The sequence below is a fragment of the Miscanthus floridulus genome, chromosome 3 (genome assembly GCF_019320115.1).
Source record: "Miscanthus floridulus cultivar M001 chromosome 3, ASM1932011v1, whole genome shotgun sequence".
Classification (NCBI taxonomy): Eukaryota; Viridiplantae; Streptophyta; class Magnoliopsida; order Poales; family Poaceae; genus Miscanthus; species Miscanthus floridulus.
Genome location: NC_089582.1, coordinates 56,002,681 through 56,025,584, shown reverse-complemented (window position 1 = coordinate 56,025,584; position 22,904 = coordinate 56,002,681). Strand labels below are relative to the sequence as shown.

General features: G+C 45.2%; 3 protein-coding genes and 1 pseudogene across 4 annotated transcripts; 3 read left to right on the top strand and 1 right to left on the bottom strand.

Moving 5' to 3' along the window:
• The first annotated feature begins 11 nt into the window (after positions 1-11).
• Positions 12-6,936, top strand: LOC136541677 (calcium-dependent protein kinase 18-like; annotated as a pseudogene).
• A 1,280-nt stretch (positions 6,937-8,216) lies between these two features.
• On the bottom strand, positions 8,217-10,923 carry LOC136541676 (D-ribulose kinase-like). The gene is made up of 8 exons (XM_066533685.1): positions 10,767-10,923; positions 10,480-10,688; positions 10,255-10,403; positions 9,777-10,180; positions 9,608-9,696; positions 9,217-9,494; positions 9,049-9,118; positions 8,217-8,927 (listed from the first exon to the last, which is right to left on the bottom strand). Exons 1-8 carry the CDS (start codon positions 10,828-10,830, stop codon positions 8,724-8,726), a joined length of 1,467 nt encoding a protein of 488 aa, XP_066389782.1. The 5' UTR covers positions 10,831-10,923; the 3' UTR covers positions 8,217-8,723.
• Positions 10,924-11,162: 239 nt separating this feature from the next.
• On the top strand, positions 11,163-13,208 carry LOC136545779 (protein Barley B recombinant-like). Its single transcript, XM_066537757.1, has 2 exons — positions 11,163-11,345; positions 11,564-13,208. The coding sequence occupies exon 2, from the start codon at positions 11,682-11,684 to the stop codon at positions 12,732-12,734; it is 1,053 nt and encodes a 350-aa protein (XP_066393854.1). The 5' UTR covers positions 11,163-11,345; positions 11,564-11,681; the 3' UTR covers positions 12,735-13,208.
• Positions 13,209-15,033: 1,825 nt separating this feature from the next.
• On the top strand, positions 15,034-20,199 carry LOC136545778 (protein Barley B recombinant-like). Of its 2 annotated transcripts, XM_066537755.1 has the most exons (3): positions 15,034-16,308; positions 16,550-17,713; positions 19,269-20,199. In XM_066537755.1, exons 2-3 carry the CDS (start codon positions 16,668-16,670, stop codon positions 19,288-19,290), a joined length of 1,068 nt encoding a protein of 355 aa, XP_066393852.1. In that variant the 5' UTR covers positions 15,034-16,308; positions 16,550-16,667; the 3' UTR covers positions 19,291-20,199. The 2 variants fall into 2 exon arrangements, with proteins under 2 accessions (XP_066393852.1, XP_066393853.1); XM_066537756.1 differs by lacking the exon at positions 19,269-20,199 and having other exon boundaries at positions 15,041-16,308; positions 16,550-18,089.
• Positions 20,200-22,904: the final 2,705 nt, after the last annotated feature.

The following is a 22,904-nucleotide window of genomic DNA, read 5'->3' as shown; positions in this document are numbered from 1 at the left end:
GCGGCATGGAAGCTACAGAGATCACTGAATGATGGTTTGGTTCCGGTTTCTCAATGTCACAAGTTGTGTGTCAATATTGCAAAACTTATTGATGAGCATATCATGGCTAATGGCAGCTCTGCTTTGGCCTTACTCGGTTATGCCATAACGGTATTAGGAACATATTCGGTTTTCACATTTTTTAACTGATAATTCTTTTATCTGTAATGAAATGGGCTGTATCAGAAATGTAACACTTCCAAAAATGATCCTTAGCCTTAGCGGACACATGGTGGTCCACAATCCACATCTGTTTCTCTGCGCATTCAATATCAGTACAGCATAGCGAGTGTGATTTGTTCATAATATCAAGAAAAGTACAGAACTAACTCCTATTTTGAAATACAGTGTACAGAATTAACTTGACACAAATGGGATATTTCCCCTGCAGATGGTCCTTCCTGTTGCTGTTGAAGACGTAAAGCGAGAAGTAAAAATATTGAAGGCATTACAAGGGCACGAAAATGTTGTACACTTTTACAATGCATTCGAAGATGACAACTATGTTTATATAGCCATGGAGTAAGTTATGGAAAACCTCTCATTCTTCTCGTATTCTTTCAAGTTTCGTTTATAAGTAGGTTTATGTGAATATTAAACCACCATGGATTCCGTAGGAAACCCAATCAAATATGACTTGAGTGGTCCATAGAAGTTTTTTGGTTAGCCTTCTGTCAGAAACTTTTCCATAACTGATATGGAGGACTTATCATAGTAAGGCCCAGGGCAGTTGGGAGTTTGATGACACGAGTCTGTGACATCATATTCAAAATCGAATAACATCATATTTTTGGACAAATTCTATGATATTGCTGGTTTGGTTTATAGAGAACTCATGACAAAAGGGCAGATTAGATTTGTGTGCAAGCAATTGTGATGCTTTCCTGTCTTTTTCTCACAAGCTAATTAAATATCTGAGTTCCATTGATTTGTTCATTGTATCAGATTATGTGAGGGTGGTGAGCTACTTGATCGGATATTAGCCAAGTAAGAAGTACCATAATATTTGGATGTCTGTGACAGCTCTTATCTTACCTTTGTTGCATAAGTATTTCATTATGTGTTCTTTCTCTGTTAACTTATACAGAGTATGTGCAATATTAAGCTAAGTATTTACCTTTTTTGTTCAACTAAGTGTTTCTTTTATGTGTCATTTCTCGTTTCAGAGTTGATTCTAGAATCTTTCTTGAACTTTTATTTTTGTTATTCTGATGGTCTGGTAATTTTTGGTTGGACTAGAACATAGAGACATTAATTTGTTCTTATCAAGATAGTATTGTCCAGATACTGAGCCTACTAGATATAGCCATATAGGTTTCGCTACAATTTGATTCCTCTCTGTCTTATATTGACACTGCACCGTGAAGCATGGCAACATTCCCAACATGATAAGAAATTTCTTGATATGGATATCTAGCATTATTGATATATTGAGATGGGACATCCTAGTCACTTCCAAACTTCTTTTAGAAAAGAAGACATCATAGTCTCCTATGCTGTGTTTACACCCGTTCTATACTAGTGCCTTTGTTCTGATGTATCTAGAAGGCATCTTCCATGCTGGAATTCATATTTTGTGCCTGAACAGGAAAGATAGCCGTTACAGCGAGAAAGATGCTGCGGTAGTTGTCCGACAGATGCTCAAGGTTGCAGCTGAGTGCCACCTGCATGGTTTGGTTCATCGGGACATGAAACCTGAGGTATACTCTATTAGATGGACTCCTGTCATCAATAGTAGCTGCTAATATCTTTTTAATTTTTATTAAAAGGAGTAGCTAATAATCTTACTGGTGTGTAGAACTTCCTATTCAAATCAACAAAGGAGGACTTGCCCCTTAAGGCCACAGATTTTGGTCTTTCAGACTTCATAAGACCAGGTGCATGAATGCACATGTTTTTAACTTAATGATATGTAGTTTTCCCTGTTTGACTTCCACAGTATGTATTAGTTATAGGTTACACTTAACTATTGTTGTATGCACCCACAGGGAGGCAATTCCGTGACATTGTCGGAAGTGCCTATTATGTAGCACCAGAAGTACTGAAACGCAAGTGGGCCAGAATCCGACGTTTGGAGTATAGGTGTTATAACCTATATTTTGCTGTGTGGAAGACGACCTTTCTGGGACAAAACTGAAGATGGGATATTTAAAGAGGTTAACAGCCTAAGTTATCTCTGTTCTGTAATCATTTTAGACATGTTCAGTTATATATGTAAAAGTGCTTTCTTTGCATGTCCCATGTTAATTAATTTCCTTTAGTTCTTCAACATTGACATGTTGCCTTGATATCATTCTCCTAATTGCTAATTTAATATGAATTAAGAATCTATTCCATTTAAAAGTTTAGGGTTTAAGGAAGCTGAGCTAGTTCAGTTGACCACCCAGGTAAGTCCTCGTTGAGGTGAATTTGGGTGCCTATTTTCTTATTATAAAATGTCACCTAGTTCCTCCTAGGTTGGTCTAGTTTTTTTCTTAAAAAGTTTTATGGTTTATGTTGTTAGATAGGCTAACTTATATAAAGATAAAATATATGATGTTATACTTCGATGTGTAGTTTAAAATACAGAATATTGAACACAAAAACAGGTATTTGTATCTTCACAAAAATTGCATGTGCTCTATTTTATGGAGAGATTGGCAAAATAGGACGGATACAGTCGAGTTCATTTTAGTACCACAAAAGTTCCCATGATCTTCCAAAACCAAGATATTTGTTTTTGTCTTTCATTTTCTACATCCTAAGAGGATTGCAAAGGGCTCTATTACCCTTTCGCTTTATGACTATGCTCTTGTATTAGGACAAACGATCTTTTGGGATTACAAGTTCTCATGATGTGTTCACAACAAGAGCAAGCTTAAATTCTCTTCTCTTCCTAAACCTGTGCAACCATGGAAAATCAAGAGTTGTTTGAATCCAAGCATGCATTATCTGATAAATGTTTGTAACAAACAATCCTTGGTGACAGCTCTTAATGTCCAGAAATTCTAGCATGGATGGCTGTTCATCTCTCTTTTTTTTCTCGAATATGCAGGAGAACTGCATACCATTGCATTAAGATAAGAGGATTTAGGCTACAAAAGCCAAAAATACACACACACTCACCCCAACAAAATGCCACAAACACAACAACACGACCAACTGGCTGCTTGCCACTACAAACTCTAAACAGGGAGCCTAGCAGCGACCACAGCACTTAGCCCCTTTGCCCCTGCAAGCATCCAGAGTTCAGCTTCTCCCGCGCGAGCAGGAGGGCCCTGTCAACCTTAGGAGCAACCCCATTGAGCACCGCATCATTCCTTGTCCTCCAAATAGTCCATGCCCCAAGTACTACCAAGGTGTTGAAACCACGCTTTGCGCCAGTGCACAAACTGTCGCAAGCCTGCTGCCACCATGAGTAGAAATCAGTGCTGTTGAGTGGAGGTGTGACATCTGGAAGACCAAAACCATTTAGTAGTCGATGCCAAAACTCAGGAAGAAGAGACGATCAGTCACCTTGTTCATCTCTTTTCTCCTAGCTCTAATACACTAATACACTAACAAACAATGAAAGCAGTCCTAAACATCAGCTTTGCATTGTCAAAAGCATGAATATTTTTGTATACTCAGCTAGTGTCTGCTTGTAGTTATACTTGTCTGATTATCTTGTACGACTTTGCTATTTTCTTCATTGCAGGTCTTAAAAAACAAGCCAGATTTCCCGCCGGAAGCCTTGGGCCAAACATTACTTCGAGTGCAAAAGATTTTGTACAAAAATTACTAGTTAAGGATCCCCGTGCAAGACTAACTGCTGCACAGGCATTATGTATGTGACTAACCATCTTGAAAAATATGAAACCATTAAGTTTGTTAATATGATTAGTTTCCCTAGTACAACATTTAAAATATGCATGTTTAGGCCGTTGTGGCCCTCAACAGAAACTTCTTTTTGTCTTTTCTCAAAGCTGGGCATAGTAGGTGACATTATCAAGGGCAACTACAATCTTTCAAAGGTTACTATTAATATCATTGATACATGACTAGGATGATGCTAGTATTACTGACTGAAGAGAGCCTTTGCTGCTGACCTACTACGATTGGTTATGAGGAATAGGTGTCCTTTCAGGGGAAAAAAGATAAATGTGCTTTTGTAGACTAAGGTATATCATATTGTTGTGTTTTAAAGTTACTTACTGTTTTGTTTTGTGTTTTTCTTCAGCACATGATTGGGTGAGAGAAGGAGGAAAGGCATCTGAAATACCCTTGGATATATCAGTATTACATAATATGCGACAGTTTGTGAAATACAGTCGTTTCAAGCAATTTGCTCTAAGGGTAAGTTAAAAGTGCCTGAATTTTTTGAAGCTTGGGCATACTTTATGAGATCTTAGCAGTGATTCAAATGGTTTATACAACTTTTTTAGGCATTAGCGTCTACATTAAACTCAGAAGAGTTGTCGATCTTCGTGATCAGTTCAACGCCATTGACGTTGACAAAAATGGAACGATTAGTCTGGAGGAACTGAAGCAGGTAACTATGTTTGGATGTCATTGCTATTATTGTTTCCTAATGTAACTGGTTTTCTAACATCTCACACTGGAATACATAGAATGAGGTTCTCAATTGTAATCATAGTTTCCAATTATTAGCAACCTAAACAAACCGGATAAAGAAATAACTATTGCATGAGAAAGGATACAAGTGATCTACCGTTAATATGAATAGCTGGATTTTTCTTCTGACAGACCAAGTTAATTCCCAAATTCCATACTTACTACATAAAGACTAACCCAAATATTAGCCATGCTTGTGGTGCCTCACTGCTGCCATGATATCCAATTTTGTTGCCCATTACAAGACTTATTATCATGTGTCAGTACTCTAAACAATATATGTACACTTTTTGCAATGTCCTTTCTTTTTCATGGTGTAGTTTTGGGAATATTTTGTCCTACGTAATTGCATGTGCTGGCACATCGTACTGCTGCTGCCTATGATGTGATTACTTATACCAAGTTCAAAACAGGGGAAGTCTGCTAAGTCAACTTTAACATATTTTGTTAACTTCTTAAGCGAAAAACCAGTGTAGTAGTTTTAAATTTAACTTCATGGTTTGTGTACATATGTATAAACCGGCCATTGTAACTGTTTCCTGCCAGTAATCACTAAAACCACTCCTGGCCTAGATGAGTTTTTTTCTCCTTCAAAATTGTTTCACTTTTCCATGGCAGTATTAACTTTTGTTATTTTTATCACTAGCAAACAGGTTTCTTCTGAAAGAAAAATACAGTTCTTCTGATTATAGGTTGTGATGCTTTAAATAAGCAGTGTTGCAAATACTTTTTGACTTCTGTGTTACTCCAACTGTTCCGTAGAGATGCTGTGCAGTCAAAGTTGACCACTTTTCACCTATATACACAAAAGTGTTTACAATAACCAGCAGTATGTATCTAGAAATTTAAGAAATAGTTCTAGTTTTCAGAACAAAAGGTTTTGCTGTTGTATTTCATGTTCTCAGAACAAAGAAATAAACATGTGGTGACTTTGGATCTCACAAACAAACAAAAGTTATAAATTAATTACCTTCTCTCCTCTGTTTTAGAACCTATGTTCCAGGTCACTGTGCTTATACTCATCAATTAACACTAATGTACAGGCTCTTGCAAGGATGTTCCATGGAGATTAAAGGGTCCACGTGTTTTAGAGATCATTGAGGCGGTATGTTACTTATGTTTACCCTGTATGTCATAGATTAGTCTTTAAGTTAACATGCTTTCTTGGTGTTGCTTGTTTGGAACGAAGTGTGTATTATTTTCAGTGTGCGGTGTTTGTTAATGTGTATGTGGGTGTTGCAGTTTTTCCTAGTTTCTAACCCCTCCTTTGGACCTCCTTGTTTGTTTGATTTATGCACTACACTCCATTGTTGCCTTGGTTGGGTTACTATGGTCACTACATACAAACTCCAAATCTATGAACAATATTTAGTGCAAACGAACATTAAAAAAATTCATAATTTTTTGAAGAATTGGAAATTGTTTGCGCTATGCTTGTTAAAGTTAATGTATCAATATACTGAAATCTATGGACCCTTTTAATCTTTTTCAACACTGTATTGCATAAAGTTAATATTTCATTGGAGTTACAGAAATTGAATATCATATTTCATTGTTGAGCAGATTGACAGTAATACAGATGGGCTAGTTGATTTTGAAGAGTTTGTTGCTGCAACACTACACGTGCATCAGCTGGTGGAACATGATACTGAGAAGTGGAAGTCATTGTCTCAAGCTGCATTTGATAAATTTGATGTTGACAGAGATGGATACATCACATCTGATGAACTTAGAATGGTATCTTAAGAAAACTGCCAGAGTTTAGTTTCTTTTTTCTTTTGGGCGCATGCTTATTCTCTGCAATACTTACCTAAGACTACAAGGACCCAGTTATTCATGATGCATCTCATGTTTCCCATACATAATTAAGTAATAGAAAAAGGTCGCTGACTGACCTCTTGCTCCTTGTCTACAGCATACAGGAATGAAGGGTTCTATTGATCCCCTCCTGGAGGAGGCTGACATTGACAAAGATGGCAAGATAAGCCTAGATGAATTTCGCCGGCTCTTGAAGACTGCAAGCATGAGCGCACGCAATGTACAAACTCCTAGGGGTGTTCGCGTGTCATAGTTTTCCGATTTTTGTAGTTCACATAACTGAACAAGGGAGCAGCAGCACATGTAATTGGAGAAAGGCTTCTTGTTGTAAATTAATACAATCAATACACATGAATGTAGTCAATAGGTAGTTGTTCCTTGAAAACAAGCATTGTATTCTTGCTATGCAGTACTATGTTTTGTTTCCAGCAAGTTCTGCAGATGAGCTTTACACGCTCAAAATCGAATGCGGCAAATGTTGCACCAGCTGTCCAGCACACATCCCTTTCTTGCTAGAGTGGGTTCAGTTTAGATTTAGGTTTGAGCTAGTTAGAGATAAGAAGATGAGATTGTATAGTTTAGATTTAGGTTTGAGTCAATTAAAAATAGGTTGTCATTTGGGATTATGGATGTACTAGGGTCTGAACGCCCGCGCAGCCTACCCCCGTCCACTGAATTTTCCTACTCCGCACGCGTATCCTGTCTCGTCGTAGCGCCTGCGTGTCTAGAGGACTTGCCTCGCAGTCCGCCCTATCCGCCTCGATTCGAGGCCATTTGTCCCACCCTGCACTCGTGTCCTACCTCGACTGCCAGCCCCGAGCGTGCCCGTCCGCAGGACACCAGGGCATTGCGGGCCTCGTCCGTTGGCCCCTAGCTTGCCGCGCCCATTCTCCGGTGCTCGCACCGTGCCACCATCACTCCCCCGTGCCCCGTGACTCTTCGAACAACATGAAAGATGTGCAAAATGAAACACTTGAATGTAACATACATATACAACAGATGAAACATCTGGAGATACACTTGCAACATATGTATAAAACATATGCAACATCCAGGTAAACATTTGCAACCTGCAACATGAAAACACATACTGCAACATAAGACTAAAACATTTGGAACATATTGTGAAACATATGCAACATCCAGATCAGAACGCTTGCAACATACGTTTGGAACAGATGAAACATTTTGAACAAACCTCTGAAACACTTGCAACATGCCTCTGAAACACTTGTAGCATATGCAACATGTGCAACATCCCCCGATCTACTTTTGCAACATCCATATGAAATAATTGCAACATACCTCTGAAATATCTGAAACACTTAAAACATACGCTTGCAACATGTGCTTTCATCGCAACATCTCCTTGCTGAGGTCGCGCATCACGGTAGCCATGGCGTCGACAATGGCCACGACCTTCTAGTGGGGAACAGCAGCAGCAGCGACACCTCGACAGCACCCCAGTAGCACCTCGATGCGCGTGGGGGACGGGGCACGGTGTGCAGCGAGCTGGAGCAGGCACGCGGGGGGGGGGGGGGGGGGGGGGGGGGTTGGAGCGCGACGCGGCGATGAAGGGGGCGCCGCACGGGATGGAGCGCAACGCTGGATGGGGGAGCCACGCCGCGTGAGATGGGGTGCGCAACGAGGAAGACAACAGCAGCGAGCGCATGACGCAAAGCAACGCACGATGGGCGAGAGCCATGGGGAGACATTTTTTAGAGAAGATATGGGAGACGCAAAGAGTAAGCAGGCCTGGAAAGCGAGGTCCGGATGGACGGATGTCCGCTCCTGAGCATTACCATTTGGCAAATGAATCATCCGCAACCGTTTAGGTACAACATTCTCGCTAGAGAAGATGTGATGAGATCACTATTAGTGCAAAGCGGAGATAATGGTGCAAAACAACATATTTTAGCACAAGAAACCAAACATCTCTCCCCCTAGCTCATCCACAGCATGTTTTAGGATTAGATTGATTTGATTTGTTCAATTATGAATGGCATGCGTCCCATCTCCCTATATGCTTGGCTACACACGCTGGACACAGCCCCACACGTGCATGCCGATCATCACGGCATTCGGCTACTATGGCCCAAACACCGTCGCGTTACTCCTCCTGGACCTGGGCCTGTTGCTGGGCCCGGCCTGCTCGATGTAGCCGTCTTCTTCTTCAGGATTCAGACAACCACCGACTCCTGAGTCCTGACGAAGAAAGTCCTGAAAACATCTGCCATCAGTTTTTTTTATTATTTCAAGCATAACAAGACACACTAGCTAGCTAAGCTGTTGGCGCCCTTGAGTGCTAGCAATGCAGCTCCATAGGCTGCCTCAGTCTGTGGGGCCTTCCGGACCGGCACGCCGAGCACCCTCTCCCGAATGGCCGTCCACTTGTCGTTCTGCGCTCCTCCCCCTGCTGTGAACACCTCCTCCACCGCCGTCGCACCGAGCTCCTTCAGCAGATTGTACCCCTTGGCCTGGTTCGACCCGTAAAATCAGAAACACTAGCACAATTAGCTTATAATTAACTGATGACTCGGTATCAGTTTAAATCTGATGTGACAAATTAAAAGCAACGGAGTTTGATTTAGTTTGGACCTCAATTCGCGCGATGGATTCCAGTATGCCGTGCAGGTACTCCGCGTCGCTCCCAGGGCGCGGCTGCAGTCTGCAGAGACAAAAAAAAAAACAAGTTGCAGAAGGAAGAGACACACGGATTCATGCATGCGCCTATGCTATGTGAAGCATGTCTGAAACGAACTGAACCTTGGCATCATGTTGGGGTCAGAGACCGGGAACCTCTCGCCCTTCTTCGGCAGGGGGTAGTAGTCGAGCGGGGAAGGCATGGCCGGGTCGATGTGCTCGCTCAGCGCCACGAGCCGGTCGTCGGTGAAGAGCTGCCGGAGCACGGCTCCCCCGGTGTTGGACGCGCCGCCGACGAGCCACGTGTCGTCCAGGCGGTGGCTGTACACGCCGAACCTCGCGTCGTCCACGCGGACTTCGCTCACCAGCTTGATCGCCAGAGTTGACCCCAGCGACGTCACCTGATTACAGCAGTTATTGCAGTTTAGTTCTTCGATTCGATCAAGAAAAACCAAGAACACAACACTCTGTCTTTGGTGCGTGTTCGTGACACTACATTGCTACTAGTACTCACAGCTCTTCCTCGTTCACTGCTGCGAGCTGCAAGGAACGCCGCTATGCTGTCGGTGGTTCCGGTGCACACAACACACTTCTTGGAGAGTCCTGCGTGCCAAGGCCAAGATGAAACAATTAATGGATAATTGGATTGGCGGGTCTAAAAGAACGTTAACACCAGTATTTACCGTACTGTGAGCACACGTCGTCTTTGATTGCAGCAATGGGAGTGCCAGGTGCTCTGACAGAAGCAGGCAGCATGCGCGAGTACGGCTGCGACGTCAGCCAGCTCGGGTAGGCGTCGAGCTCCGGATCGTAGCCCACCTTGAGCGCGTTGTTGTAGTCAGAGACGCCGAACTGGCCGTGCAAGAGCCAGAGGAGCCAGTCGGACTGGTGCATCAGCACCGCCGCCGCCGCCGCCGGACGACCGCCGCCGCTGCCGCTCGAAGTCCACCACGACACGAGCTTGCAGAGCGTGGAGGAGCCGGAGCACACGGTGTGGTTGGCCGGCGCGATCGACTCCACGGCGGGCAGCGCGTCCGGGAAGCTCTCGTTGTAGAGGAACGGGCCGGCAAGAAGCTCCCCGGTCTCGCTGCGGCGGCGTCGCGGACAGTTAAGTCATCATCGCACACACACAACAACAGGTGACACACGCATTTGGTTCACCTGTCGACGATGAGCGTGGTGGCCGAGGTCCCGTCTATGGAGATTGAGGAGATGGACGGGCGGAGGACGGGTGGGATGTCAGCGAGGAGCTGGAAGAGCGCCGCTCGCCAGGAGCTCGCCCAGTCCGTGGCGGCGGCGGCGTCGCCGACCTGCCTATATAGAAACTCCAATCAAAGGATGCGCTGGCTGGCTCGTCAGGAAGGGAAATCGGACGCTCTTACAGACAGGAGCACAGTAAGCTCGTTTCCCTTCCGAGTGGATGGCCCCTTGCTTGTCGATGACGGCGTATCTTGCTCCGGAAGTTCCGAAGTCTATCCCGAGGTACAAAGTCGTGCGGACACCATCGCCGCCGCCGGGATTCTGCTGGCTAAGCATGGTGATTCTTACCCTCGATGTGACAGCGCGGCTCCGATCCCTCCGGAACCCCAGTAATCCTGAAAAACGTGTAACATTAAAGGCCTTGGATTGGATTGGATCAGCAGCAGCACAGTGACGTACAGAGCATGAGGTACCTCGTTTTGCAGGGTGGCGATGGTGAGGCAGTGGCTTTGCTGAGGGAGCGAGAGCTGACACCATGGGAGATCGATTTGGATTTGGCACTCGAGCCCCGCTAGGAGGCCGGAGGAGGTGAAGGCGATGCTGTGTCGGCCTGGAAGGCGGAAAGGAGATGAAGAGCGTGGCAGTGCCACTGCCGGCCGGCAGGGGAAGGATAAGGAAAGATTTGGACGGACGGAATTGCTGGGCCCGAACACGGACAGCATAGGGTTCTACTGGGCCGTGCTTGTGGGCACTTTGCCTACACCTACAGAGAGCGGCGTGCACTGGGCCCTGCAGAGCGAACCGGAGGGGTTTTATTGGGCCGTAGTTGTGGCACCTACATAGGCGTGCACTCTGTGGGCCCTGCGTGGCTGCGTGTGATGCACCTGAGCAGAGGCCAGAGGGAGAGGGCGTTCGGCGGTGCCCGGGCGGCGTAGCAGAGGATCCGTTCGCATCCCGTGCTCTGACCACCCCAACCCCCCTCCGTCGACGACTGGGCGAGCGGCGCCGACCTTGTTCGTCGGGTTCCTTCGCCAGCGACGAGCATCCACCAGGTGGGACCGCCCCTTCCTTTGCCCATCTCCTTCCTGCTGTGCTGAACCGAGCACCCCCAAACCCTAACTGAAGCAATTTCTATCCGGATCTGACCTAACCATTTTAACGACTAGGTCCGCTGGCTTCGATTTGGTGTTAGAGTTTGGTTACAATGTCCTGCAATTTTGTATTTTTTAGACCTGCGTTTACTGGTCTGATTGCCATAATGGGTGTGCAGGGATTGCCGATTGGAGGGCCGATTTCGCAGATGGGCTAATCAGAACTGCGAGAAGGTTCGGTTTTCTTCTCCTCATTGCGGTCTTCGGAGGTGGATTTGCTTTTTCCACAAATCAGAGATGGACGACGACGACGGCAGCCTAGGCATTCGAAATTGGGGCTTCTACGACACTGTGAAAGGCAACCTCGGCCTGCAGCTCATGTCGTCCGTGCCACCTGACCGGGACACAAAGTCACTGCTCCCGAACGGTGCCTTCTTGCAGCACCATGGACACCACAATGCCACGCACCAGCTCCACATGCAGCACTCGCAGCATTCCCGTGGCCCCGCTGGTGGTCGAGCCCCTGTTGGCATGCCTGCCGAATCGCAACCTCTTCACATGGACTTCTCACGCAATGAAGCTTGGTTGCACCAGTTGCACCACCAACGTCCTCCTGAGCAGAAGGTCCTTCATACTCGTCCTATCGGACCAGCTGGGCATGTTGGGCATCCAGGCCATGGTGGCCATCCTGCGCATGGTGGACATATTGTGCATCACCATCCTACTGGCTATGGGATGATATCAGATGCACAGCATACTCTCCAGATGATGCAACCACCGCTTGAGTCACAGCTTCAGGAGCCTCCTCCATGCAAGGAAGAGGAAGCGCCACCTCTGCTGGTTGAGGATCACTCTGGGCCTGTGGTTAGTACCGGGCCACCTGTGAAAAAGAGGCAGCGGGTCCGGCAGCAGAATCGTCAGCCTAAATCACCAAAGCCTAAGAAGCCAAAGAAGGCTGCTGTTCCACTGGAGGATGGAGCACCCAATGGGCATGCGCCCCGAAGGAGGGGACCTAAGAAGACTGTGGGGATGGTGATTAATGGTATTGAGCTGGACCTTGCCAACATACCAACACCAGTTTGCTCATGCACCGGAGCTCCCCAGCAATGCTACCGGTGGGGTGCGGGTGGCTGGCAGTCTGCATGCTGCACAACTTCTATATCAACGTATCCACTGCCAATGAGCACAAAGCGCCGGGGCGCACGTATTTCTGGAAGGAAGATGAGCCAAGGTGCATTCAAAAAGGTGCTTGAGAAGCTGGCTGGTGAAGGGTACAACCTTGCTAATCCAATTGACTTGAAGACGTTTTGGGCTAAGCACGGCACAAATAAGTTTGTAACAATCAGGTAAAGAAAAAGGCATGCTATGTTTATCGCTTTGTAGGTTGTAGCAGGGGCGGATCCAGCGTGCGTGCTGGGGGAGCTTGAGCCCCCCTACCCCTGCTCGGAAAATGGAGCCCCAGCAATTTCATGCATGGATGAAGAAGAGAAAAAAATGAAGATGAGGAGAAAGAGAAGTGCCCCCCCTCTTCCACCCCAAATTGGTGATCCTGGATCTGCCACTGGTTGTAGAGCACTAGAGCTGAATCTGTAGTAGTAGTTTGTAGCTATGTTCAGTTTCAATGACTTTATTTTCATGCCTATTTCGAGCTTCAGATGTAGACCCAATTGAAGTATGTTTGTATCCTTCACTTTGCAAAATTTAGTGTAACCATAATAGTCTCTAATTTAGGTGGCATGAAATTCATTGCATTAATTAAATCTGTGTGGAAGTAATGGCATTATATGGAAGACATCTACCAGCACCTTTTCATGGAGATAACTGTTGGCAAGGATATCAAATCTCATTGATTTCTTTTGTTGAAGTACTCTTTTTTGTGCAAGTAGGGTTTATCCTTGATTCTTGTTGACCTTATGCCATCTTCTTTTACCCAAGGAAGTTAAATTCTTGATTTTGTACAGTGTTAATGATGTGCATGGAACTTAGTTCTACTGTTTGTGTAACCTTACTTGACTACTCTGAAAATGTTGCAGTACTTCTCTATTCACATATATGTTATTAAGTTAACTTGTAGGAGTAATTTCTCTTTCCTGCTGAAAGAGTGCATGGGATGATGTAACTTTGAGTGTGCTTTGTACTAAACTTCATTTTACATTGTTTGGTATTCCTGGTTATGTATGAGACTAAAGAGTTTATCCTTGAACCCAGGAATGTTTATTTGTGGGAAAAGTTAGGATTTCCCACCTATTGTCTAATTTACATGTGGCCCTTATAACCATGTCAATGATACATTAGTGCATATATCTTGTGCTGCTGAAGAACAGAATGCGCCATGGGCAATGTGTGGCTTATTTTGTCTCCTAACATCTGCGGACAAGAAATGAAGAAAACATGTTTTTAGGGCCTTTATGTAACAAAATTTTAGATGCTGAAATGTGGTTTCGGAACTTATATTAAGGCTTGACAAGTAACAGGCTCAAGACAGTGGCAAAATATCTTGAGTCTTGATGTATTTTGAAAGTTGAACGTAGTATGTGCTGCGTGCATATATAACTTACAAGCAGGGTGATTCAGGTCGTCTTATTTGGAGATACACACACACACATGTGTGTGTGTGTGGTGGTGGTGGTGGGGGGGGGGGGGGGGGGGGGGGGGGGGGGGGGTTATAGCAAACTAAAATCTGATTGTTGGGTTTGTTAAAGGAATCTTCAGGACAACAAAGCCAATATAGGATCTGTTGCTTTGTCTGAATGTTAAACTTTAAGCTCCTTTTATCATTTTTTTTTATTTTTGATAGCCAAGTGAGCATGTTATTATACTAATAACATAAGGTTTCTATTCTGAGAGGTTATGGGAGCTCAAGTGCATTTTAATATGTGGGTATCGATTGATTCGGCATGATTTGCATGGTCTTTTTTAGTATTATATTATATTTCACTGTTTCATTCTATCTTAGGGCCCCTTTCGAACGAAGGAATCAGGGCATTTTCCTAGAAAAAACGTAGAAAACATGAAAATGAATCCCGCATTCGAAAGAGGACCTATTTCACAATTTGCATATATTTCACCGTTGTATAAATTTTCAGTCTGTTCACAGCTGTGCATGTAGAATGTCTATTTTCCCTATTCATATGTGACCAACGCCTAGGTTATATTTTTATGGTCACCTATTTATTGTTGCGTCTTGCATGTGTGGAGACTTATGGTGTCTTGATTTGCAGTTGATGTCGACTTTGCTAGCTTTCCTTGTTGTTTGCAACTTTTTTTTATCAATCTATAGATTTCTACATGAAGTTCGAGCACAAGCAATCCGAGTAGTATGGGTGCATTTGGTTACCTATATCCAGGCATCTGTAGTGCAACTTACCTGTGTTTGTTGCCCATAGAGGCCCTTACGTAGGTTTGCATGGTGTTCAATGCGCTTTTGCATTGTGGTTTATCCAATTCGGTTGTCCATATATAGAGCCTCTTATGCAAATTTGTAGAGTGTTTAAAGCACATCCAATGCTGTATTGGCTAGTACGCTAAATTTGGTCATATTAGATAACATAGACTTGCACAAATTGACGGGCTCACAACAATAGAATCTTGTAGCCTCCACAGATATACTGAACACGGAGGTGACCAACTAAAAACAATCTTTTAGTTTTGCATGTGCAGGATAACCAAATACGACATATCATGTATTTTATGTTGGTTTGGATTGTGGTGGATAAGATCTAATATAGGTTAAAGTAATGGCACTATATAAGAAATACTACTTTATTGTGTATTTGGTTCTAGGATCATATGGGTTGGGTTGAACCCGGTCTAGTTTTTTTTCGGTTGGGTTGCCTTTTCCCGTGTTTGGTTGATAGGAATAGGTCCGACCCAGTTTCACGTTTGGTCAGAGGACAATCAAATGTGTGATGAGGTAGCTGATGTGTGGGACCCACGTGTCATCCTCTCCGCTTGGTCTCTTCTTCCATTCTCTCCTCCGTTGTCTCTCTCCCATGGCCGTTGTCTCTTGCGCTCTTCCTCTCTCCTCCGTTGTCTCTCCCATGGCCGTTGCTCCTGCGCGTGCCCTGCCATCGCCGCTCGCTAGGCCCCACACCGGCGCGCCACACCAGCCAGCCCCGCTCGCCAGGCCTCTTCTTCACCCAGCCCCGCCTCCGTGCCTAGCGCAGCTCGCTGGCCCGCACCCATCTTCGCGCCGTTCACCAGGCACCCCAACGTCGCCGCGCTGCCACCTAGCCCCACTTCACGGGGCTCGCCTCGCCCCTTGCCGTCATAGCGCCGCGCCGCTGCTTCACAGCTCCGCCCGCGCCTGGTTGTCGCGGCCTTGGCTCGTGCGCGCACCGCCACCTCCCGCTGCTCCGCGGGCGGCTGCTCCCTCCGCACGCGCGGACCAAGCAGCTCCATCCGCGCCCATGAGGCCCCCTGCGGCCGGCGCCGCTCCTCCATGCAGCCAGCAGAAGTGGGTTGCTTCGTTTTCTCCGATTTTTTAGAGGGATAGGGGCAACCCGCACAGGATATTCCCTGCCAAGGATGACTCCAACCCAGTAGTACCCTGTGAACCAAACAGCAATAAAAAAAAAACCCCAACCAACACATGCCAGCACCGGAACCGCAGGGGTTTTATTGGGCCGTAGGTTTTTTTTGTGACTTATTGGGCCGTAGTTGTGGCACCTACGTACGTGTGCACTGGGCCCTGCGTGGCTGCGTGTGAGCAGGTAAGCAAAGGAATTGCGGAGGGAGTGGATGTTCGGCGGTGCCCGGAAGGCGGATAGGAGGGTCCAACGACGGCACGGCGGCGTAGCACATAGCAATAGGATCCCGTTCGCATCCCGTGCTCTGACCACCCCCAACCCCCCTTCGTCGACGACTGGGCGAGCGGCGCCGACCTTGTTCGTCGGGTCCTTCGCGGGCGACGAACATCCACCAGGTGGGACCGCCCCTTCCCTTGCCCATCCCCTCCCTGCTGTGCTGAACCGAGCATCCCCAAACCCTAACTGTAGCAATTTATGTCCGGATCTGACCTAACCATTACAAATGTACGCAATTATTATGCCCACTAGGTTTGATTTGGTATCTAGAGTTTGGTTACAATGTCCTGCAATTTTGTATTTTTAGACCTGCTGCTTCTGGTCTGGACGTCTGGTCTGATTGCCAAAATGGGTGTGTAGGGATTGCCGATTGGAGGGCCGATTCCGCAGATGGGCTGATCAGAACCGCGAGAAGGTTGGGTTTTCTGCTCCTTACTGCGGTCTTTGGAGGTGGATTTGCTGTTCTGACAAATCAGAGATGGACGACGATGACGGCAGCCTAGGCATTCGGAATTGGGGCTTCTACGACACTGTGAAAGGCAACCTCGGCCTGCAGCTCATGTCGTCTGTGCCACCTGACCGGGACACAAAGTCACTGCTCCCGAACGGTGCCTTCTTGCAGCACCATGGACACCACAATGCCCCACACCAGCTCCACATGCAGCACTCGCTATATTCCCGTGGCCCCGCTGGTGGTCGAGCCTCTGGTGGCATGCCCACCGAGTCGCAACCTATTCACATGGACTTCTCACGCAATGAAGCTTGGGTGCACCAGTCGCACCACCACCAACGTCCCCGTGAGCAGAAGGCCCTTCATTCTCGCCCTATTGGGCCAGCTGGACATGTTGGGCATCCAGGCTATGGTGGCCATCCTGCGCTTGGTGGACATATTGTGCATCACCATCCTACTGGCTATGAGATGATATCAGATGCACAGCATACTCTCCAGATGATGCAACCACAGCTTGAGACACAGTTTGAGGAGCCGCCTCCATGCAAGGAAGAGGAAGCGCCACCTCCACTGATTGAGGATCACCCTGAAGTTAGCACCAGGCCACCTGTGAAAAAGAGGCAGCGAGGCCGGCAGCAGAATCGGCAGCCTAAGTCACCAAAGCCTAAGAAGCTTAAGAAGGCTGCTGTTCCACTGGATTATGGGGTACCAAATGGGCATGTGCCCCGAAGGAGGGGACCTAAGAAGACTGTGGGGATGGTGATTAATGGTATTGAGCTGGACCTTGCCAACATACCAACACCAGTCTGCTCATGCACCGGAGCTCCCCAGCAATGCTACCGGTGGGGTGCTGGTGGCTGGCAGTCTGCATGCTGCACAACTTCTATATCAACGTATCCACTTCCAATGAGCACAAAGCGCCGGGGCGCACGTATTTCTGGAAGGAAGATGAGCCAAGGTGCATTCAAAAAGGTGCTTGAGAAGCTGGCTGGTGAAGGGTACAACCTTACTAATCCAATTGACTTGAAGACGTTTTGGGCTAAGCACGGCACAAATAAGTTTGTAACGATCAGGTAAAGAAATAGGCATGCTATGTTTATCGCTTTGTAGGTAGCAGGGGCGGATCCAGCGTGGGTGCTGGGGGTGGTTGAGCCCCCTACCCCTGCTCAGAAAATGGAGTCCCAACAATTCTATGCATGGATGAAGAAGAGGCGAAAAAATGGAGGAAGATAAGGAGAAAGAGAAGTGCCCCCCTCAACCCCAAATCAGTTATCCTGGATCCGCCACTGGTTGTAGAGCTGTAGTTAGGCCTGATTTATTACTTGTATGTCTATGTGCCAATCTGCAGAATCTGTAGGATTAGTTTGTAGCCATGTTCAGTTTCAATGACTTAATTTTCATGCCTATTTCGAGCTTCAGATGTTGACCCAATTGAAGTATGTTTGTATCCTTCACTTTGCAAAATTTAGTGTAACCATAATAGTCTCTAATTTAGGTGGCATGAAATTCATTGCATTAATTAAATCTGTGTGGAAGTCATGGCATTATGTGGAGGTTTAGTGACTTTGTCTGCTGGAAGACATCTACCAGCACCTTTTCATGGAGATAACTGTTAGCTTATTAAAATAAACTTGACCACTGGGGGGAGACGCTCCCTGGGCATTGCAATAAGAAGTTGTACTAGGATTTGAATGCAAACTGGCAAGGGGAGACCCCCGATCACATTGCTCTTACCGGTATAACTTGTGAGAAGATGGTTAACTGTTAACTTATTGTACAGCATATCTTTAAGTTGTGTTTATGAAGTACTTATATCATGTATTTGATGTCTTACAATTCATACTCAAGAACGGATTCAAGAAACTAAATCCTTGACCGCATCTTCATACCTCCAGTGGTCGTTGCAAAAGCAAATATTATTATTTCTGGCCTTCTTGCTCACCGTGAAATGTTTATAGAGCTTTGCTTTTAGTTCATGCTGTATTTTCTTGTCACAAGTGCTGGTTGACATGTACTTCCTCCCGTCGTAAACATAAGTCCATCTATGCTTGTCCTAAGTTGAACTTTTTTAACTTTGGCCACTAATATCTAGCATTTTATATAGACTGGCAACATAAGGTTCACACTACTAGATTCACAATAACAAATACTTTCATAATCTATAACTATAACTCTTTACGTTTGAGATATATTTCTGTAAATATTGCTAGATAAAGTTAAACAAGTTTGACTTAGGACAAGACCAGATGGAATTATATCTGCGATCTGAGGAAGTAGTATTTCTTCAGAAAGGTTGTGTGGAGGTTGTGCTTATTCTTTATTGTATTTGGTTGCTATGGTTCCGTAATCCATATGTTAGAATAAAGAGGCTATCCTTGAGCCTAGGAGGCTAGGACCATATCTTAGTGTTGTGGTTGTCAAAAATGGTTGAGAAATCATCTATTATTGCTATTGGCATTGAGATAAGTGTCTTTTCCAAAACATTTTACAACAAGAGTTCAGGTGTTGAAATCTGGTTATGAAGCTTGAATGAATGATTTGGCTGGTGAAGCAGATTTCCAACTGTATGACAAATGGATCTTTATAATGCAATATTTGAAAATTTGTAATTAGTTCGGTTCTGTGCAGGTTGTTATTTGTATATGCTTAATGAAGAGGCTCTGTTTTAGTCGAAATGTTATGATTTGGCTCCTGGTTTGTTGAATTGATATCTGGATGCAACAAAACTAAGTAATCATCAGGTTAGTTGTTTCTTTAATTGTTATCCCCTGCAGGGAAATGCAACAGGAATTAAGTTGTTTGCTTAATCTGGTTGAAGTACTTTAGTTCTAGTTTTCTTTGACAGGTAAGTTGGTATAATACATCCGTAAGCTTTCTCTTTTAGTTCCGAGCTTATGGGATTTGTGTGCGTTTTAAGATCTGTATTGGATAGTTTTCTAACATTTCTGTGATTACGTTAATAGCTAGGATAAACTTTAATAGTTATGCAGATGTCGTGATTGGATCATGTTCTCTCTCTTTTTCCTCAAACACGTAGGAGAGCTGTGTATCATTTCATTAAGAAGAAAAGAGAGTACTAGGGGAAGAAACCCCCAAAAGAGGATCATATTCTCATTTGAACATATGATTTTGGTCTTTTGAAGTTTGAGGACCTTTTGGGGTAAGCATGGCACAAACAAGTTTTTAACGGTCAGGCTGCCTTAGGTTCCGTGGTTGCAGCTTGCCCTGAGTTATTCTGTATGTATATGCACTATGCAGAAGTTTTTACAGTGTAGCCATTTTCAGTTTTGTGAAATTTAACTTGCATGCCTGATGCCTGTATCACTTAGATGTCAATCTCCTGGAGAGCTGTCTTCTGTCTATCGTTCTGCTTAGAAGTTGAAGGGTAACAGAATCTCTAGCTTAGATGGCATGAAATTTAATGTGTCCGACTGTAAAATGAAGATGGCATGAAATTCAGTATGCTTTGCACTAAACTTCATTTTACATTGTTTGGTTTTCCTTGTTATGTATGAGACTAAAGAGTTTATCCTTGAACCCAGGGTTGTTTATTTGTGGGAAAAGTTTGGATTTCCCACCTATTTTCTCATTTACATTTGGCCCTTGTAACCATGTCAATGAAGTGCAATATCTTGCGCTGTTGAAGAATAGAATGTGCCATGGCCCATCGGCAGTGGGGGCTTATTTTGTCTCCTAACTTCTGTGGGCAAGAAAACATGTTTTTAGGGCCTTTATGTAACAAAATTTTAGATGCTGAAATGTGGTTTCGGAACTTATATTAAGGCTTGACAAGTAACAGGCTCAAGACAGAGGAAAAATATCTTGAGTCTTGATGTATTTTGAAAGTTGAACGTAGTATGTGCTGCATGCATATATACCTTACAAGCAGGGTGATTCAAGTCATCTTATTTTGATATACGTGTGTGTGTGGACGTATAGCAAAACTAAGATCTGATTGTTGAAGGAAGCTTCAGGAGAACAGAACCAATATAGGATCTGTTGCTTTGTCTGAATGTTGTACCTTAAGCTCCTTTATCATTTTTTGATTCTTGATATCCAAGTAAGCATGTTATTATACCAATAACATAGCATATGGTTTCTATTCTGAGAGGTATGGGAGCTCAAGTGCATTTTGATATGTGGGTATTGATAGATTGGGCACGGTTTGCATGGTCCTTTTTAGTATTATATTCCACTGTTTCATTCTGTTTTAGGGACCTATGGAACAAAGGAATCAGGACATTTTCACAGTAAAAACACTGGAGGGGGTGATCCTGCATTCCAAAGACAACCTATTTCACAATTTGCATATATTTCACCGTAGTATAAATTTGTAGGTTTGTTCACAGCTATTTGTTTAGGTTGTATTTTTATGGTCACGGGTCACCTATTTGTTTGCTGCATCTTGCATGTGTGGAGATAGATGATTTGCAGTTGATTGCGACTTTGTTAACTTTCCTTGTTGGCCAATGCTAGTAACATGAGCCGCATTGGTGAGGATTTTTTTTATCGATTTATATATTTCTACATGAAGTTCGAGCACGAGAAATCTGAGTAGTATGGGTGCGTTTGGTCACCTATATCCAGGCATTTGTAGTTCAATTTACCTGTGTGTGTTGCCTTATATGGTGTTCAAAGCGCTTTTGCAGTGCCATTTACGCGTATTCGGTTGTCCGTAGAGCCCTTATGCAGATTTGTAGAGTGTTTAAAGCAAATCCAATGCTGTATTAGCTAGTACGCTAGATTTGGCTGTAGTAGGTAAGGTAGACTTGCACAAATTGATGGGGCTAAAAAAAAGAATTTTCTAGCCTCTATAGCTATACTGAACATGGAGGTGACCAAATAAAAACAATCTTACTTTATTGGCCCTGTTTGTGTCATATTCGGCTTGTTCGGCTTCTTTTTTCAGTCGGAACAGTGTTTTCTCTCACAACAATTCAACCGGAACAGTGTTTTTCAGCCAAGTTTTAGACCAGCGAACGGGGCCATTTGGGAGTGCTTGACGGGCCAATCCATCGTCCATTCAGCGCCCACGCCGGCGAAGAAGGCGGCGGTGGCAGCTAGGGTTCAGGCCCTCTCTCCGACTGTCCGTCTCTTCTTCCCCAACTCCGGCGGGCTTAGAAGGGGCTTGGGGGAGGCAGACCGGGCACACGGTGGGGAGGCGGGAGGATGGCGTTAGGGTTTCAGCGGCGTAGGAGGCGGCTGGGCCAGGTCGGGGCGGGAGCACCCATGTCCATGGCGGCGGCGGAAGGGCAGGGGGAGGGGGAGAAGGACGCCGTCGTGGAGCTCCGGTGAGACCCTACCGCGCCGCGGCGGGGCGGTGGGCGGTGGGCGTCCATCAGAGAAGAAGGGGAGAAAGCTGGATCTAGAGGGGATCCAAGGTGGCGACGTAGGCGACATAGACATCGCCAGTGTCGGGCGGGGTGAGGAGGCTGCGGGGGAGCACAGGAGGAAGAAGGGGATGCGCGTGGGGGAAAGAGAAGGCGTGCGGACGGAGTTGTGTGCGCCTGTGCACACGGGCCGTAGTAGTTCCCTACTTTATTTTTGCATGTACAGGATAATCAAAGACAAGGTATTGTGCATATTTATGTTGGTTTGGATTGTGATGCATAGGATCTATTATAGGCTAAACTAATTATATACTTTAGGTAGCCGCTTGCAACTGTAACTCTCGCCAATGCTTTTATCAAATTTGTTCTAGTCTCAGTACCCATCTACTACATGTCCACCGTTCTTTTCCTTAAATCCTTAACAGAGAAAATCAACTCCATCACCGACATTTCTAGTCGGCAGATATCCAGGATCACTACCCTAGCTTTCCGCTCTTGGGACGACATATGTCACCCAAAAGATAGTGATCTAGGCGTCAGAGACCTGCACGCCATAAACAAAAGCCTTATCCTGCATGCTTCCTGGAATATTGCCACACACACAAAAAAAAAACAGGTTTCTTACTGATATCCTTAAAGCCAAATATTATGCGAACAATTCTTGTGGAAGGCAAAGCATCAGGGACCAAAATCGATATTCTGGTCACCCATCCTGCAGGTCAAAGACATCCTCTGGCAATTGCATATAGCAAATCCACAAAGGAAACACTTGCATCGGGTCCCAACCATGGTATCATATTTGGTCAAACATCCATGACCATCTCAACCTTCCAATCCCACAAAATCCATTGCCCAAAGTGGTTGCTGACCTTTGGCACAGCAACACCCAAAACCTGAATATAGAGATCTTGCAAACACTTTCAGCCACGACGCG